The 17,805-nt window shown below is 62.7% G+C and overlaps 1 protein-coding gene across 2 annotated transcripts in view; it reads right to left on the bottom strand.

The window, feature by feature from the left end:
• Shank2 (SH3 and multiple ankyrin repeat domains 2) overlaps nucleotides 1-17,805 on the bottom strand; it is a 289,122-nt gene that overhangs the window by 227,051 nt on the left and 44,266 nt on the right. For both annotated transcript variants that reach the window (XM_042670380.1, XM_042670381.1), the window contains exon 9: nucleotides 14,541-14,607. In XM_042670380.1, the coding sequence (XP_042526314.1) occupies nucleotides 14,541-14,607 (67 nt within the window). The remainder of the gene's footprint in view (nucleotides 1-14,540; nucleotides 14,608-17,805) is intronic.

The raw sequence follows: 17,805 nt of genomic DNA, 5'->3' as shown, positions 1-17,805 counted from the left end.
CCCTGGGCTCCCCCCTGGGCTCTCCTCCACCAGGAGGGCTTGGAAGGCGCAGTACGCGGCATTCCATCCCCGTGCAGCGTTTCGCCCACTGTCACCTCTTGGAAGTCTGCCCTGAGCTTTTTAAACTGGTGGGCTGTCCATTTCCCCTGATGACTTCCCCTCTCTCTTTTCTCTACTATGGCATTTCTCTGCAGCATTGGGGCTGAGCACTTAGCTGCTCTCGATGGACAAATGGATGGAGAATGGCTAGTGGATGGCGAGGTGGTAGATGGCCGCCGGCTGGGGGACAAGTGGAGGGTGGTGACTGGATCAGTGGCTAGATGAATGGGTAGATGGGTGGGTGGATGGATGGATGGATGGATGGATGGATGGATGGGTGGATGGATGGATGGGTGGGTGGATGGATGGATGGTTGGATAGGTAGATGAGTGAGTGGATGAATGGGTAGATGGGTGGGTGGATGGATGGGTAGATGGGTGGGTGGATGGATGATGGATGGATGGGTGGATAGGTAGATGAGTGAGTGTATGGATGGATGGGTAGGTAGATAGATGTTTGATATAACATGGGTATAACATGTACAGATGGATGATGGATGATGAATAGGTAGATGGGTAGATGACTGGCTGGCTGGATGGTAGACGATGGATGGGTGGATGGAGGATGACATACGATGTATACAGATGAATGATGGGTGGGTAGACAGAGATATGAAATAATATGGATGGATGGATGATGGAGAGGTGGATGGGTGGGTAGGTGGAGGATGGATAATAGGTGGGTGGATGAACAGATAGATGAGGAACGGTGGATGGACAGGTGACGGGTAGATGATTGATGGATGGACCCCCCCCCCAACAGAGTCAAGGAAAGTTCACAGAAATTTGGAGAGACTAAAGCACACAACAAGGAGGTGCAGCCTCGGCCCTGACTGATGCGGCCTCATGAAGGGGGCACCATCCTGGGAGGCTGTCACTGGCTCCGCGGCCCCCATAGGCGCTGGCGTCTGGTCGACCTGTGACCCCATGAAGTCCTCTCTTCCATTAGGACCAGTATGGAGCAGAGGCCCGGGGTAACACGCAGAGCACCGAGAGGACCCGGGCTCCGCACCCCGACTGTCGGGTGACCTGTGGGGAGGGCCAGTCCGCCACTCAGCTGGGGGCTGCTCCACAGGGCGCGAGCTCGGGCCGTCAGCCTGTGCCCTGTCCACAGACCCTGCCCACTCCCCAGCTCCACTCCCCCTGTGATCCTGTCCTCATCCTCCCCACGGTCCCGAGGACATGCTCTCCCCAGCTTCTCTGCCCCGGCCCAAGCCTAATGCACATCTAATACGGCTCAATGCATTCAATTATGCACACACACTCATGTTTACATGCACCCGAGATTTTTCTGTATTACATTGCTTTCTTGCTAGGTGTACGGAGGTCTCTGGGCAAGGACTCGGCCCTTGCTGTACTGTTGAATGGGAAGATGCATGGGCTTTGCTACTATCCCCGAAAAACATGGAAGAAAGTTCACCCTGTCCCCTCAAGGCTGCAAACAGACAAACAGACTCATACAGACACAGGAAGATGTGTGAGCCAAGACCACTGTGCCCTGCTCAGGGCCATGGTGACGAACTAGTGATGGTTGTGGGCAGTGGAGTGTGTGTGTGTGAGTATGTGTGGTAGGAGGTGTGTGACTGGGTTGTGTGTGTGAGGCGTGTGTTTTACGGCATGCATTGTGTGTGTGTGTATATGTGTGGTCTGAGGGGTAGGAGGTGTGTGATTGTGTGAGGTATGTTTTATGACATGCATTGTGTGCGCGCGTTGGGGGGGTCTGAGGAGCAGGAGGTGTGTGATTGTGTTGTGTGAGGCGTGTTTTACGGCATGCATTGTGTGTGTGCATGTGTATATGTGTGGTCTGAGGGGTAGGAGGTGTGTGATTGTGTGAGGTATGTTTTACAACATGCATTGTATGTGTGTGTGAGAGAGAGAGAGAGAGAAAGAGAGGGAGAAAGAGGGAGAGAGAGAGAGGACAGTGCTCTGCTGGGTCCTCTGCCGTATCTCTCAGGTCTGCCCTCGGTCCTTTGGGCTGAGCTGCACCCCCAGACTACGAGTGGACCGCCCTCCTCCTCCCTCTGCGCTCCCCTCCCCCAACCCCTCCCCCTCTAGCCAACAAAGGCAGCCGCAGCAGCAGCCAGGGCCCCTTGCCACAAGCCTGGGCAAAGCCAGGCTCCTGGGTGCCAGGGCTGGTGTGTGAGCCTCCCACCGGCCAGCCAGGCACCGCAGGACCCAGCTGGCAAATCCTGCCTGGCCTTTGCCGGGGCCCAGCTAGGTCCCCCCCGGAGGCCGCGGTGGGAGTCAGGCTGTGCCGCTCGGCCTGTTTCCCCTGGCAAGGCGCATCTCAAACCTAGAACTGGCCTCTTCCCACCCCCTGCCCTTCCCAGTGGAGCAGGAAGGAGCCACGGTGTGAGGTTGGGGGGCAGTCGGCGAGTGCCCTCTGGAGACGGGCCCGCTTCGGGCTCCAGCCCTGAACCCAGTGGGGTCACCGCGCCCACGCGGCCTCACGCCGAACCCCAATCAAAGCCTCATCAAAAGTCCTATCTGGCAAGAGAAGGAGGCCTTTTAGAGCCAAATTGGACAGCAATTTGCAAACCCCGGACTGAATGGTGCCAAGCTGCCCGCCGCCCGCGCCCCAGCCCTCTGCTGTGCTGAGCAATGGCTATTTCTCCGGAACTTGGAGCCGAGTGCAAACAGAACTCTGTGGTCACCCTGGTGGGCCACGGCCTGTGCCCCACGATGCTCCTGATGGACGGATGCAGACCCAAGGCCAGGACAGACCTGCCAAGGGCTGTGTCCCTCCAGACAGGCGTGCTGAGGCCCTGCCACGTGCTGGGCCGGCCGGCGGCAGCTCCTGACCTCAGGGAGGCCCAGGAACAGAGCGGCAGATCTAACCTGCAGGGAAGCCCAGCATGGGGCTGTGATTGAGAAGAACAAGAAGTGCCCGGTCTAGATACGGGGGCCCGGGGGAGGGCAGGGCAGACACAGACAGCCGAGGAGGGGGGCCCGGGAGGGCGCTGGCTATGCAGCTGTGTTCCCGAGGAGGGGTTGGGGGAGGGGCGCAGACCGACTTTCTTGGAAGACCCCTCAGGGCTGCAGGGTGGAGACGGGTTCCAGAAGTGTGGCGGGAGGGCCCCACGCCCTGGTCCGTGCTGCCCGGGACCCAGACACAGGAGACAGTTAGGAGACAGGACAGGACTGGCTGGCGGCTGGACATCAGGGCTCAGGGAGTCTGGTCTTGACCAGCCGACATCCACAGAGGGGGCTGAGGGTCCTGGGGAGGGGCAGAGGCCGCCCTCCAGGGGACAGGGGTATGAGCCTCAGGGGCAGGGGTGGACTGGGATCCCCCAACCCCAGGTGCTCACATTGCCTGCCCCCCCCCCGGGAGCGTTGGGGACTGGCACCCCTCCCCTGCCCTCCTGCTGGGAAACTTCTCTGCTTGCTTTTTTTTTTGCTGGTCGTGGGGCCTGAACTCTGGGCCTGGGCGCTGTCCCTCAGCTCTTCAGCTCAAGGCTAGCGCTCTACCACTTGAGCCACAGCGCCACTTCCGGCTTTTTCTGCTTATGTGGTGCTGAGGAATTGAACCCAGGGCCTCATGCATGCAAGGCAAGCGCTCTACCACTGAGCCACCTTCCCAGCCCCCTTCTCTGCTTTCTGACCCCTACGTCTCTCGGAGGAGGGGCCGCACGGGCTCCGGACCCTGGCCTGGCCCGGCCCATCTAGTGCTGCCCGATGTCCTCCGCTCTGACCTCCCAGGCTCTGAGCCCCTCCCTGCACGGGCACCTCATCTCCACAGCACCTGCTCCGCGGCCAAGTCCTCTATCCCAGCAACCCGGCTATCCTACGCGGGCCGGCCGGAGCAGTGGCGGGGCTCCCTGCATTGGCCTCCTGCCACCAACTATGAGGCCCACTAACACCCGTGTCCCCTCCCCAAATTCAGACACCAAAGTCCTCACCCGGGTGCCTAGAAGCGGGGACAGGTCTGCACAGGTCAGAGGGTAACGCAAAATTGAGAGGGTGGTCCTGACCCAGCAGGACCGGGGGGTATTTTAGGAGGAAGGGGTCATCGGCCTCCCCAGGACAGGGTGCTCATGACAGCATCCTGAGCCAGCCGAGAGCCAGTCACAGCAGACCTGGCCCCCCGCGCCCTGTCCGGGCACCTGCCGGGGCCAAAGGAGGGACACTCCGCTCCGGAGGCCACCGGGTCTCCTTCCTCCCTGGGCAGAGTGGGCACAGCTCCTGTTGCTGTGGTAACGCCGCTGGCTCCCTGGCTGTGTTCCCGGAGAAGCTGGAGAGGCAAGGAGATGCGAGGAAGAGGAGCGAGAAGGAAGGGACGGTCAGCCCGAAAGTCTCGAGAAGCCACGGGAGGGGCGCGGTGGCGGGGAGCAAGCCTGCCGGTGGGAGAGCTGGGCTCCCAGCCACCCGCGCCCGAGCCTGGCCATGCCGGTGGACACCAGATGCCCCAGATGCTGTCCCGGACCCCAGACTCCAGCCCAGCCCTGGGCTCAGGATCCAAGTCCACGTGTGGACCTCGGTGGGGCTTTTGGGGGTGAGGAGGCCGTGGGGTTCGTCCCTCCTGGAGGGGTCGGTGCCTTTAGAAGAGAGCCCGCCAAGCTTTCTCATACCGGGCTGGGCTCCTGGCCTTCAGAGCTGCAGTGCCCATGCCAGGCGGCAATGCCGGCCCCACGGCCAGCACGGGCGCCGAGCAGAGACCCCGGTTCTCCTCCCAGGGGCGTGGCTGGGCATGGCCCCGCCAGGGCCCAGTGCCCACCTTCTTGTCCTTGTTAACCCTCCATCGCTGCCCCCCCACACACACTGGGTTCCGAAGTGTCTGCAACCGCTTGGGGCAGCTGTGCGAACTGGGTCTTGCGGGACCCCCCTCTCCCACCCCCTCTGCGCCTGCCCCCCCAGTGGGGGCCACCTCCCCACCCCCAGGCTCCCAAGGCTGCTGGCACCGAACCCCTGCATCTGGGAGGCCTGGGGTCCCTGAGTTCTGGACTAGACTTCCACACCACCAAGCTGCCACCTGCCCGGGTCTGCGCCTTCCGGCAGGAGAGGCCCCCCGGGCAGACAGAGCCTGGAGCTATCACTTCCTGGTGGAGCAGATGAAGGGGTGGGTTGGGGGGGCCCAGACCCAGGAAAAGCCTTGTCAAGAGCACCCCCCATACACAGCCATGAGAAATTAGGATTCAGAGACGGCGGGCTTCGGGGAGACAGGCAGGACCCACACGGAACATTCAGGCCGACAAAGCCTCCCGGCGTCTTCTCCTGATGACATCTGTGCTGCCATCACAGCACCGAAGCACCCCAAGTATCTGCTCTGGAATGGGGAGGCCTGGGGGGAGGGCAGGAGAGACAAAGCTGGGACGTCCTAGAGGAGTAACTTCCTGAACGCACTGGCTGCACCAAGCCTACACGCATACACACGCATACACACCGTCGGTGCACGCATACACACGGTTCACGCATGCAGGTCTCCACAGGACCAGACGTGCTGGGTGGTTCCTGTGTCTACTGGAAATGTCACGGTCACCACACAAGGTATGGCTCGGCAGGGAGGAGAGGTGAGGCCGGTGTGCATCATCCCACGGACACGAGTCCAGGCCCCCAGCGCGGCTGCGGTCGGCTCTGCAGGAGCCGCCGAGTTGCAGCACCTGCACTCAGTTGGTGCAAAGGCCCGCTGGCCCACGCATTCACCTGCACACAAGCTGGCGGAGGCCACCGTGGCTGTCTTCTGGGCCTGTCTGTCCTTCTGCTGTCTGCGGTGTTTGGGCGCAGCTCTCAGACTCTCGTCGCTTTTCTCTTGGCTTTGCTCTAATTAGCTTTGCTGAATTACCCGGGCCAGGGAGGTGGGCCCTCTGCCTGACACCGGGCCAGGCCTTCCTTTGGGACTCGGCCTCCCCGAGCCCCCAGGCACCGGGGGCCATCGCCGACCCCTCCCTGCCCCGAGAAGCACCCACAGGGTCTGCCCGAAGCGGGGATCGCCCTCCCCAGGGCATCCCACAGCGGGCCCTCAAGAATCTCTGCTGTCAGCCCTGGACCCAGCGTGCCTGGCAAGCCTGGCAAGGCCGTGGCAGGCAAGGCCCCAGGCACACCTGAGTGGTGAGAGGGGGCCAGACCAAGCAAAAGGCGCCGGCGGGGAATGCCGGGGGACAGTGGGCTGAGGGGCCCGGGTAGACCAGCCAGAGCAGCCACGCTGCCCCCGGCGGGCCCGTCCCCCACGCACGGCCCATCTGACAGCCCACACAGCGGACACCCGTGGACACCGTGGATGTCCACTTCAGCGCCCCCAGCACCACGGGGTCTTTATTCCAGGACAGCATTCTACCCTGATGACATTATCCCTGAGCACCAACACCCCTGGCCCTCAGTGGTGGCTCCGTGATCCCTGACCCCGCACCGGCCACCATGCTGCCCGCTCAGCCCTCGAGGACCGGAGACACCGGAGACTACAAGGGTGCGCTCCTCACCACGGCCCAGCCCGGCATGGCACAGAGGGTCTGGCGCCCTGAGAGTTCCTGCCGGAACCCCCTGTGGGCACACAGAGGTTGGCAGCCAGCTGCTGGCCAAGAGGCCCTGTTTGAACTCAACCAAGAGTTCCTGGAAGCCAGGTGCCCTTTCCACGATTGATCCTATTAATGTTTAACTCAAACCCCAGTCCAGCCACAACACAGCAGTGGAAAGGGGCCCCTGCGCTCACAAGGTGGGTCCTGGAGGGTCTGGGGTCCAGGGCCACGGGTTCAGTCAACAAATGCAGATCCACGGCATTGGAGACCAGGCATCGTGGTGCTCACGCTGCGTGGGGTCCGATGCCAGGAACGGGCACGTGGCTCACCGTGTGATGCCGAGGCCAGCCCGGGCAGCGTCGATCTCAGCGCGCGGGGAGAAGGCCGCAAGGGACGGACGAATAATCATGAATAATCACACCCAGGAAGATAAATAAAGACTATAAATAGCCTCAAATTGGTTCAGGTCAAAACTGATGGTTACTTATAAAAAACTACTTTTCAGACTTCGCTTTAGGTGAAGGGGGAGGGAAGCCACCAGCATACTGGGGGGGGGGGGGCCTGTGGGTGTACGTGTGTGCTGCAGAGCGACGCGGGCTTAGTCACAGGTCCCACTTCTGTTGCACACCCGTGGCTCACACTTGTAATCCTAGTTGTTCACAAGGCCGAGACCTGCAGGATCAAGGATCGAGGCCAGCCTGGGCAGAAAAGTCTGCGAGATTGCATCTCTCCAGTTAACCAGCAAAATGTCAGACTGGAGGTGTGGCTCAGGTGGTAGAGCACCAGCGTAAGCAAGCACCAGGCTCTGAGTTCAAACCCTGGGACTAGAAAACACACACAGAAACAAGTAAATAAAGAGTGTGCATCTTAAAGTCTGTGGAGAGTCAGGGCACACCCAGGGAAGGAAGAAGAGACCGGAGCCGGGCTGTGAGGGGTAGCACAGGGACCTGCCCGGGCTCTTCCCTGCACACTCAGGGTGGTGATCACCGGCAGGCACGTTGGTCGGTTTGCCAATGCTGTCAGGAAAGGCAGACTGGGTAACAGAGGAAGAGACCCTCTCGGGACAGGAAGCTGAGAGAGGGGCGGGCTGTTCCGGGGCCCCAGGACCAGCACATAGCGGACCCCACCCAGAGCAGCTCGGCACCGGGCGCCGCCTCCACCACTGCCCTCAGAGCTGCTGGGCTTCCAGGCGTGAGCCACGGCACCTGGCCTCCACGGCTTTCCCGTACCGGTGCCACTCCCTTGCTCCGTAGCTGTACCCTCGGGCTCTGGTGGAGGCCGCCCCACCTCACCACCCCTCCCACAGCCCTGTGCGGCCTCCACTCCCAAGCATTAGGCCGGCTATGAACCTTCCCCTGTCCTATTTAATCCCATCCCCATCCTCTTCCACAGCCTCCGCCTGCCTGATGAGGCTGAACACTGAAATCCCACAAGGGGATTCTGAGAACTCTCAATTTGCCGTGTTTGCGTTTGGGCTCAGCTCCCTCCAGCAGGGACTCCTCCGTGCAGCCTTGGCAGGAGACGGGGCCACAGGCTCCTTCCAAAGCCACGAGGCCCAGGCCACCCTGCGGCTGCTCCCATGGCCAGGACGAGTCCCGCGGGAGCCCCATGGGAGCCCAGGCCTGCAGGCCCTGCTTTACCGAGGCTTCTTCAGCTCCAGGGCCGCAGGCCTCACAGAATCCTTAACACTTCCCACCGGGCACCAGTGGCCACACCTATAATCCCAGCTCCTCTGGAGGCTGAGATCTGAGGATCGCAGTTCAAAGCCAGCCCAGGCAGGAAAGTCCAGGAGACTCTTATCTCCAATGAACCAGCCACAAGCCAAAAGTGGAAGGGTGACTCAAATAGCAGAGTGCCTGCCTTGAATGAATGAACCTGCTAAGGGACCGGCCCTGACTTCATTCAAGTGTGACACCTTACACAAAAAGAAAAAAAAAAAAGCAGATGGTGCCCCAAGTCAGAAAAGATAGAGTTGCTGAAAGAGCTAAAAAGAGACAGGAAGGCTGGCTGCAGGGGGGGGGGGGGGGGGGACTTGGGCCATGGGGAGAGTGAGCAAGGAGGGCCGGGTCAGATGTCGGTCGGTAGAACCCAGCACAGGAACCCCAGGACCAGGCACACAGGACACAGGAGCCTGCAAGGCCCGGCCTGAGGAGGGGAGGACAGGACAGGACAGGCGTCCTTAGCCTTGGGGCGTGGAGCCACATCCCCCGGGAAGGAGGACCACTTCAGGGTCTTCACCCAGGCCCACAGAGGGCCCAGGCGCGCACTCAGGGCCAGGGATGGACGAGGGGCCCGGCACTCTGGTTACGGGTCTGTCCATGGGGCTTGAAGGACTGCGGGTGGCCACGTGGGTGACCTCTCATCCGAGTGTGCCGCCTCCAGCTGACTTACAAACACAACCAACTTTTCTTTCCCCAGTACTAGGATTTAAACTCAGAGCCTAGCCCTTGCTAGACAGGTGCTTGCTCCAACACTCGAACCACGCCCCCGCCCTCTCTGATCTCAGCCTTTCGCCGATAGTCTGCAATCCACGCGTGGCTCGTGGCTTGGAGGCCGGGCAATGCCCCACCGGCAAAGCAGGACCCCCAGTCTCTCCCTCCCGCGTAGCTGGGGTCACAGGTGGGAGCAGAGCCCCCCGCAGATCTCTGCACGGTTTTCATCGCCTTGGAACTTTCCAGGCATGAGGCCACCCTGGGAAAGCAAGCAAGCGCGTGTTCTATTTGGCTCAGACTTTCCTACGAGGTGTTCCCCTCCCTGGGGTGAGGCGAGCGCTCTCGAGTCCTGCGGGCAGGGGGAGCTCTGGGTGGAGTGGGGGCTGCGGAGAGGGGACCAGCGCTCTTTGGACACTGGGTCTGCAGGACAGGCCCTCTTCTCACCGGGACACACTCAATCACCTCCCCAAGCCTCCTGTCAGGCCAGTTACCTGTGGGGTAGAGGACAGGAAGAAGTCACCGTCCCCTGGTCTTTGTACTAATGGGGCAGCGTCCTGTGCAGCTGCTAGGGAGAAAGTGTGCATCCTGAAGGGAACAAGGCCATGAATGTGAGGTCAGCATGGGGTGGCGCCTGGCTCCCAGTGTAACCGCCTAGAGCACCCCCCACCCCCCCAGATCTGGAAGAGAAGGGCAGGGAGAGGATCTACAGGACATCCGGGGATTCCAGACGGCCCAATCGAGCAAACGGGAAGGAGTCAGACTGGGGCCTTCCCCTGGGGTCTGCTGCTTCCTCCCAGAGACACAGAGGGCCCGGCCCTCACTCAGGATCACCACCGTGTTCCAGAGGGAGGGGTGCATTTCACAGTCCAGACACCAGGAAAACAGAAACGTGCGCTGGTCAGCGCCCATCTGCTCCCGGCAGGTGGATCCTGCTACACAGGTACACAGAAAACCATCGCTTGGGGAGCTGGGGCTTAGTGCTCAGACACTCAGACAGACAGACAGACACACACACACACACACACACACACACACACACACACACACACACACACACAATACGTTAAGAACCCATTTGGCAAGCCCATCCTTCCCTCCCTCCCTTCCTCTTCCTCCGTCCTTCCCTTCCTCACTTCCTCTTTCCTCCCTCCCCTCCTCCCTCCCTCCACCATCTATACAGTGAAAACCTAGCAACCAGATCCAGGCCCCAGTTGGCTAAGCCTGCACCAAACCACAGGACCGTCAGTGGCTCCGTTTGCGCACACACGCACATACCCCTCCTGCGTCTCTCCCCACAGCCGCAGAAGGACAAGCCAGCGTAGGAAAACAAACCTTGCTCCGAGGAGGAAGAACAGCCCATATCATTTAATCCATCCGACCGTGCAGCTGCCCGCAGAGCCAGGCGCAATCCCCACTGACACGCGGTGTGTGAAGCAGCTAATCTCCCACCGAAGCCCATCACCCTGCCACATGCTTGCTATCTGCAGGGCTGCTTGGGAGGGGGGCTCCCCAGCGCCCCACCAGCCCTGTATTGGGGGGCTGCTGTCCTGCGGAAGTCATCAGAAACAGTCTGTGGCTCGGGCTCCTCTGCCGCTCGGCTCTCACCGGCTCATCGGCTCAGCCGCCGCTACACGCGCTTGCCACGGCCAGGGATTAACTTTGATATTCACGGTCTCTCCACACCACTTTCTCCCAGTTGGCCGATAAAATAGCCCAGCGGAGGGCACGTTTGGTTTTTGGGTTTTTTTGTTTTTTTTTTTAAAGAAGAAGAGGCTAAAACACACACACACAAACCAACCAAAAAACCCAGTGGAGACTCCGCTAGAAGCCACGTGCACGCCGGCCTGTGAGGGAGCGTGGCGCTGAGGCCACGCAGCTCCCCACGCTGACCCCCCGTCTCGATCCACAGGCCTCTGGACGCCCAGTAACTGCGGACGCACACGTCTGCCGTCTCCCCACGCCCCCACGCCGCCGTGGAGCACTGCGCGTGCCCCCTCCCAGGAAGGACACCTCTTCCACAGCCAGGAAACAGGCGCATGTGCGCGTGAACGCTCTGTGGCCCAGGCTGCTGGAAAGCGCCATGCCCAGCCAGGGCTCCAGCCACCAGCCTCGGGCCGTCAGAAGCACGGTCCTCCTGTTTACACGTGTGAGAGTTCCAACACTGACCCGGCCTGGCTCTGTCCTCCGCCCTGAGCGCTGAGCGGGACCGGTGCCCAGGGCTAGAGGTGGGCCCGCCCCCCACTTCCTCCCAGAGCCCTGGCAGGCGAAGGAGGCTGCCTTGCCTCGGTGTCCTGGCCTCCGCTGCACGTCTGGTGGGCGGCCTCTACCTTGGGCTGGGCCTCTGTCCTCCCATCTCTCCTAGGAGGGGGTGCGCCTTACATGTCAAGCCGTGCTGCGGGTGGCAGGGGCAGGATGCCACCCCCACCCCCACTATAACTCCTGAAAGACGCAAGCAAGATGGGGAACACCCCGACGCCTCCAGGGGTCCCCAAGGAGCCCCCGCCATGGCCTGGCCAGCGCAGATCAGTGTGGCAGCCGCCCAGGCCACGGGAAGCACCAGGGTGGCAAGCCGCAGAACCCACAGCAGGAAGGCGATGTGCGGCCCAGCTGGGAACACCTGTGGGAGGCGTGGGAGGGCGATGCGCGTCCCGCCGATCCCCCCACCGCCCTTCCCCTCCCCAGGCACCCCGCCCCGCACCGGCAGTGCTGGGGTGGACAGCGCGTGGCTTCGGGGGCTCTCAGTCTGGTGATGCGCGTGGTGCCCCTCGGTCTCAGTACCACGTCGGCACCCGGGATGCAGGTGGTATGCTCAGAAGGGAGCAGAGGCCAGGCGCCGGTGGCTCACGTCGGTCACCCTAGCTACTCAGGAGGCTGAGATCTGAGGATCGCAGTTCAAAGCCAGCCTAGAAAATCTGTCTCTTATCTCTGAAGAACCACCAAAAACCTTGAGCTGTGCCTCAAGCCTGGGACCGTGCCCAGGGCCTGAGTTCAGGCCCCAAGACTGGTACACGTGTGTGGGTGCACGCACACACACTTGTCCCTCCTCCTGGGGAGGGGACTCCAGAGGTGCAGTGGGTCGGCTGCTCACTGGCCCCTAGGGAGCTGTCCCCCATCCCTCCACGGGGAGCCCCGTGCATCCTGGCCTGCAGCTCCTATGTCACAGCGTGCCTCGTCTCTGGGGGAGCCAGGGACACCCACATGTAGACGCAGAGGTTTGAGTGGATGCCGCGCTGTGTGCAAAACCCTGGCCCAGAGCATGCAGTGAGCGTCGTCTGTTTCCATCCTGGTGATTCATTTGCCCCACAGCAGGGCAGCTCAGTGCAGCCAGACCTGCACGGGGCTCTGGGGACGGACATCCGGGCCTCCTCCACACACACACTGCCCAGGCCCCATAGTTGGGGGGAGGGGTACTCATCTACCAGAAGCACAGCCCACAGCAGTCTGTGTGCCCTTAACATCTCTGCAGATGCAGAAGGGACCTGCCAGGATGAGGTCTTATGGACTGTCCTTTCTCCCTGGGGTCCCAAGAAGGCCCCCAAAGCCAGCACCACCGGACACTCACTCTGCTCCCAGGCTGGGCATACATGGCCACCGGACCACGGGCCTCGATCCCAGCACCGTGGCACCCGACCTGGGTGGCGTCCTCACGGCAAGACGCTGTCTAAAGTAACTGACCCCCGTGGAGGAGCTCGTTCTTATTTTGGTGGCACTGGGCTTTGAACTCAGGGCTCCCCACTTGCTGGGCAAGACGCTTTACCATCTGAGCCATGCCTCCAACTGGCTTCTTTTTCAGACAGGGTCTCAGACTTTTGCCTGGGCTCCTTTCAGACCACGATCCTCCGACCCCCTACTTGATAATAACTACCCCAAAGGTTTGTTGGGAATGGTGTTTGCTCTGCAGGACGTTGAGAAGAGCTCATGTGTGCTGCCCAAGCTGATCTGAGGTCAGTGGCGGCTGACAGGCTCGGGGGCGGGGGCAGAGTCCCCATCTGCTCCATGTACCGTCGGCTTAGGGAAGCCCCAGCACTGCCCGCTGCTGACATGCCATTTAGATGGGCGGGCAGTGACCCCAGGAAGGGGGCCCTGAGTGTTCCAGATGGCAGACAGCTCTGAGAAACAGCTCAGGGTGAGATCTCCATTCAGGCACGGCCCATCCCTGCAGCCTCTGTCCCCCGCCCCCCAGCAGCTGGAGCCCCAGACGTGCCCCTCCCTCCGCCCCCCAGCAGCTGGAGTCCCAGACATGCTTCTACCCCCCCCCCCCAGCAGGTGGCAGGAAGCCAGTCCCCCACACGCAGAAGCTGGGCTCACGGCATTGCTAAGTGACTGCAGACACGAATGCGTCCGTGTCCGCGGTGCACTTGCGGGAAGCCGACGCGGACGGAGGCCCCGCAGCTCAGAGCAGCCACGAGGCGTGCCCTGGTTCGCAGGACGGACGAGCCAGGGGCATCGGTGCAGCCGCGGGCGATGCGGGCCGCACCCGGGGCTCCACAGCCACAGACGACGCCCGGGAAGAGGGTCGTCCAGCCATGCAAGCACGACACCCCCGACACGCGTGGGCGCCAAACACGCGGTCTCACCCCCACCCCAAGGCAGGGCGAGCGACGGGGAGGCAGACGCCACCCCGAGCCCCCTGCCGGCTCTGGATGGGACGGCTCCATCTCTCGAAGCTCACCGCTGCCGGTCCAGCCGGAATGCTCCCCGCTGCAGGTCCTGTGGAAGACCCGGGCCGGTGGCAGCAGGCCGGCAGGCTTGCCCGTGGGGCAGGGCGGGGCCCAGCCCGCCGCAGGGCGATGGGGGCGGGGAGGAGCCCCGGGCACGGCCCTCCTGGTTGGCACAAGGGGCACTGAAGAGGGGGAGGGTGGTCAGCACCTTCCTTCGTCTCCACGGAGGCGTCCATCCCATAAACACACGGGAGGAGCCGTAGACACCTAACCTGCCAGGTGGGGCCCCGCCCACTGCCTGGCACGGAGCTAATTCTCTGCCTCACTTCTTCCCTGGGTTTCCCTTTGGGGGGGGTTGTATTTCTAAGGCTAGGTTCTGGAGCAGTCGGGGGCTCGCAGCACCCGAGAGGAAGGTGCGGAGATCGCTTCCTGCCCCTGCTCCACCCCACGCGCGGCCCCCACCCCCAGCACTGGGGCCTTGGGAGGCTGGACCCAGCCCAGCGGCGGCCCAGCCCCAGCAGCTCCACTCCCAGGGCCCGACATTCGACAGTTCTTCTCTAAGGAGAATTGATTTGGGCAATATTTAGGAAAATGAGAGGCATAAGACGGGTGGAAAGTTCCAGATGCAGCGCGGGTTTCCCATTCGTGGCCCTCTCCTCCCCACCCTGTCTGCTGTCCCCACAGAGAGAAACCCCGTGGCGAGCGACCCCAGCCCTCCCCCAACCCTCCCGCAGCCCTCCCCCAGCCCTCCCGCAGCCCTCCCGCAGCCCTCCTGCAGCCCTCCCGCAGCCCTCCCCCAGCCCTCCTGCCCCTCCGAGGGAGAGCGGCCCCCAGTGGGGGGGGGAGGGCTCCCGGAAGCCGGCCACCTCTGCAGCCAAGGCTTATCGTCGTGCGACTCACCGATGTCTGTCTCCTTGTGGTTCTTGATGTATTCTGCCAGCTCAAAGTTGCCTGCGATGATGGCCACCTGCGGAGAGGGGAGGGCACACGCTTCAGCACCGCAGGCCCGCGGGGAGGCTGGCGCCACGCGCTGCCCACGCTGCCCACGCTGCCCACGCTCCACGCACTGCCCACGTACCACATGCTGCCCACGCTCCACACACTGCCCACGCTCCACACGCTGCCCACGCTCCACGCGCTGCCCACGCTCCACACGCTGCCCACGCACTGCCCACGTACCACACGCTGCCCACGCTCCACACGCTGCCCACGCTCCACGCGCTGCCCACGCTCCACGCGCTGCCCACGCTCCATGTGCTGCCAACGCTCCACACGCTGCCCACGCTCCACGTGCTGACCACGCTCCACGCACTGCCCACGTACCACATGCTGCCCACGCTCCACGTGCTGACCATGCTCCACGCACTGCCCACGTACCACATGCTGCCCACGCTCCACGTGCTGCCCACGCTCCACGTGCTGACCACGCTCCACGCGCTGCCCACGCTCCACGCGCTGCCCACGCTCCACGCGCTGACCACGCTCCACACGCTGCCCACGCTCCACGTGCTGACCACGCTCCACGCACTGCCCACGTACCACATGCTGCCCACGCTCCACGTGCTGCCCACGCTCCACGCGCTGCCCACGCTCCACACGCTGCCCACGCTCCACGCGCTGCCCACGCTCCACGCACTGCCCACGTACCACGTGCTGCCCACGCTCCACGTGCTGACCACGCTCCACGCGCTGCCCACGCTCCACGCGCTGCCCACGCTCCACGCACTGCCCACGCTCCACACACTGCCCACGCTCCACGCGCTGCCCACGCTCCACGCACTGCCCACGTACCACGTGCTGCCCACGCTCCACACGCTCCACACGCTGCCCACGTACCACATGCTGCCCACGCTCCACGCACTGCCCACGCTCCACACGCTGCCCACGCTCCACACGCTGCCCACGCTCCACGTGCTGACCACGCTCCACACGCTCCACACGCTGCCCACGTACCACATGCTGCCCACGCTCCACGTGCTGACCACGCTCCACACACTGACTACGTACCACGCACTGCCCACGCTCCACGCGCTGCCCACACTCCACGCACTGCCCACGCTCCACACACTGCCCACGCTCCACGCGCTGCCCACGCTCCACGCACTGCCCACGTACCACATGCTGCCCACGTACCACATGCTGCCCACGCTCCACGCGCTGCCCACGCTCCACACACTGCCCACGCTCCACGCACTGCCCACACTCCACGCACTGCCCACGTACCACATGCTGCCCACGTACCACATGCTGCCCACGTACCACATGCTGCCCACGCTCCACGCGCTGTCCACGCTCCACACGCTCCACACGCTGCCCACGCTCCACACGCTGCCCACGCTGCCCACGCTCCACACGCTCCACACGCTGCCCACGTGCTGCCCACGCTCCACGTGCTGCCCACGCTCCACACGCTGCCCACGCTCCACACGCTGCCCACGCTCCACACGCTGCCCACGCTCCACGTGCTGCCCACGCTCCACACGCTCCACACGCTGCCCACGCTCCACGCGCTGCCCACGCTCCACGTGCTGCCCACGCTCCACGTGCTGCCCACGTACCACACGCTGCCCACGCTCCACGCGCTGTCCACGCTCCACCCACTGCCCACACAGCACCATCCATTCACTCGGCCTGCTTGACCCAACCCTGCACAGTGCCTCCTAGAGACCCCGCTGTGTCCTGCAACCAAGTGACCACTGCACGAGGGCCTGCGTGGACCAGCAGTTGTCTGTAGTCTTGTGTGTGTGTATGTGTGTGTGTGGCGCACACACACTGGTGCTAGGACGTGAGCTCAGGCCTTAGGCACTGCCCCTTAGCTTCTTTTTCAAGCAAGGCCAGCCTAGCACTCCTGGCTTTTTGGTGGTTCACTGGAGATATAAGTCTCCTGGACTTTCCTGCCCAGGCTGGCTTCAAACTCTGGTCCTTAGATCTCAGCCACTGGAGTAGCCAGAACTACAGGTGTGAGGCGCCCTGTCTGATTTGTCTGGAGTCTCTGAAGGAGATTATTCACAGCAGTACAGATTTCAACAAGGCCAGAACCTAGAAATGCTCTACCCCCAACGCACACAGCACATAGCGGTCCGCTCATGCCCCGGAGCCCCAACTTTCTGGTCAGACACGAGGTAGTCCCTCTCACTGCAGACAAAGCAAGAGTTCAAACGAGCACCTGGGGGCCCTCGGGGTTCGGGTCAGTGTAAGTCTCTTCCTGCACCCCAGGGCAGACATCGGGGAAGTCCACAGGAAGTCACCCCAGTGCAGCCCTGCAGCCAAAGATACAGCACAGCACTGGCTACGCCAGGGCAGGTGAACGCAAGGTCCTGGGCCCGGGCCCTCAGGCCCAAAGGGAGACCAGAACCAGAGCCACGTGGCAGAGCGCAGAGCCACGTGGCAGAGCGCAGAGCCACGTGGCAGAGCGCAGAGCCACGTGGCAGAGCGCAGAGTCCCAGCGGGGGGGGGGACGCCACGCAGGTGGGCGCGAGGTCGGCAGCCCCCACTGTCCAGCCGACACGTGTGACACAGGCCGAGGCTTCCTGGAGAAGTCCACTCCTGCCTCAGTGTCTCACGTCCCGCACGGCTCTGACCCACGGACAAGGCTGGCGTTATACATACACCCTACCTCCCTGCCACCCAATAACGCCACCACAGACTGAGGCACCCCGAGGCAAGGACGCATGGAGCACCCCAAGTGGCCAAATACCACGGCACAGCCCATGGGGGTGCTCCCATTGTGATCCTGCGTGAGGAAAAGAGGAAACCATATTTAAGTTGAGAAATGGAGCCTTTGTAAGGGTCACGTGTGTGTGTGTGTGTGTGTGTATTCACGTGCCAGTACTGCGGCTTGAACTGGGCCTGGGCACTGTCCCTCAGCCTTTTCACTCAAAACTGGCATTCTACCCCTCATCCACACCTCTGTTCCCAGCTTTTTTTCTGGTTCGTTGAAGGTAAGACTCACAGACTTTCCTGCCCAGGCTGGCTTCCAACTGTGTTCTTCACGTCTCACCGTCCTGGGTAGCTGGGATTACAGGCGTGAGCCACCGTACCTGGCAGGCCTCACTTGTACATGCGGGCACACAGGGAAATGTGTGTGCCGTCCTCTCCCTCTCTCTGCACCCTGCCGGTCCTGTCTCTAGGGAGTACACACATTAGGTCTAGGAGTGTGGCGCTT

Source organism: Dipodomys spectabilis, unplaced genomic scaffold, assembly GCF_019054845.1.
Source record: "Dipodomys spectabilis isolate Male_0828 unplaced genomic scaffold, ASM1905484v1 ptg000544l, whole genome shotgun sequence".
Taxonomy (NCBI): domain Eukaryota; kingdom Metazoa; phylum Chordata; class Mammalia; order Rodentia; family Heteromyidae; genus Dipodomys; species Dipodomys spectabilis.
The sequence above is the reverse complement of the archived record's forward strand: the minus strand, read 5'-3'. Positions and strand labels throughout refer to the sequence as shown.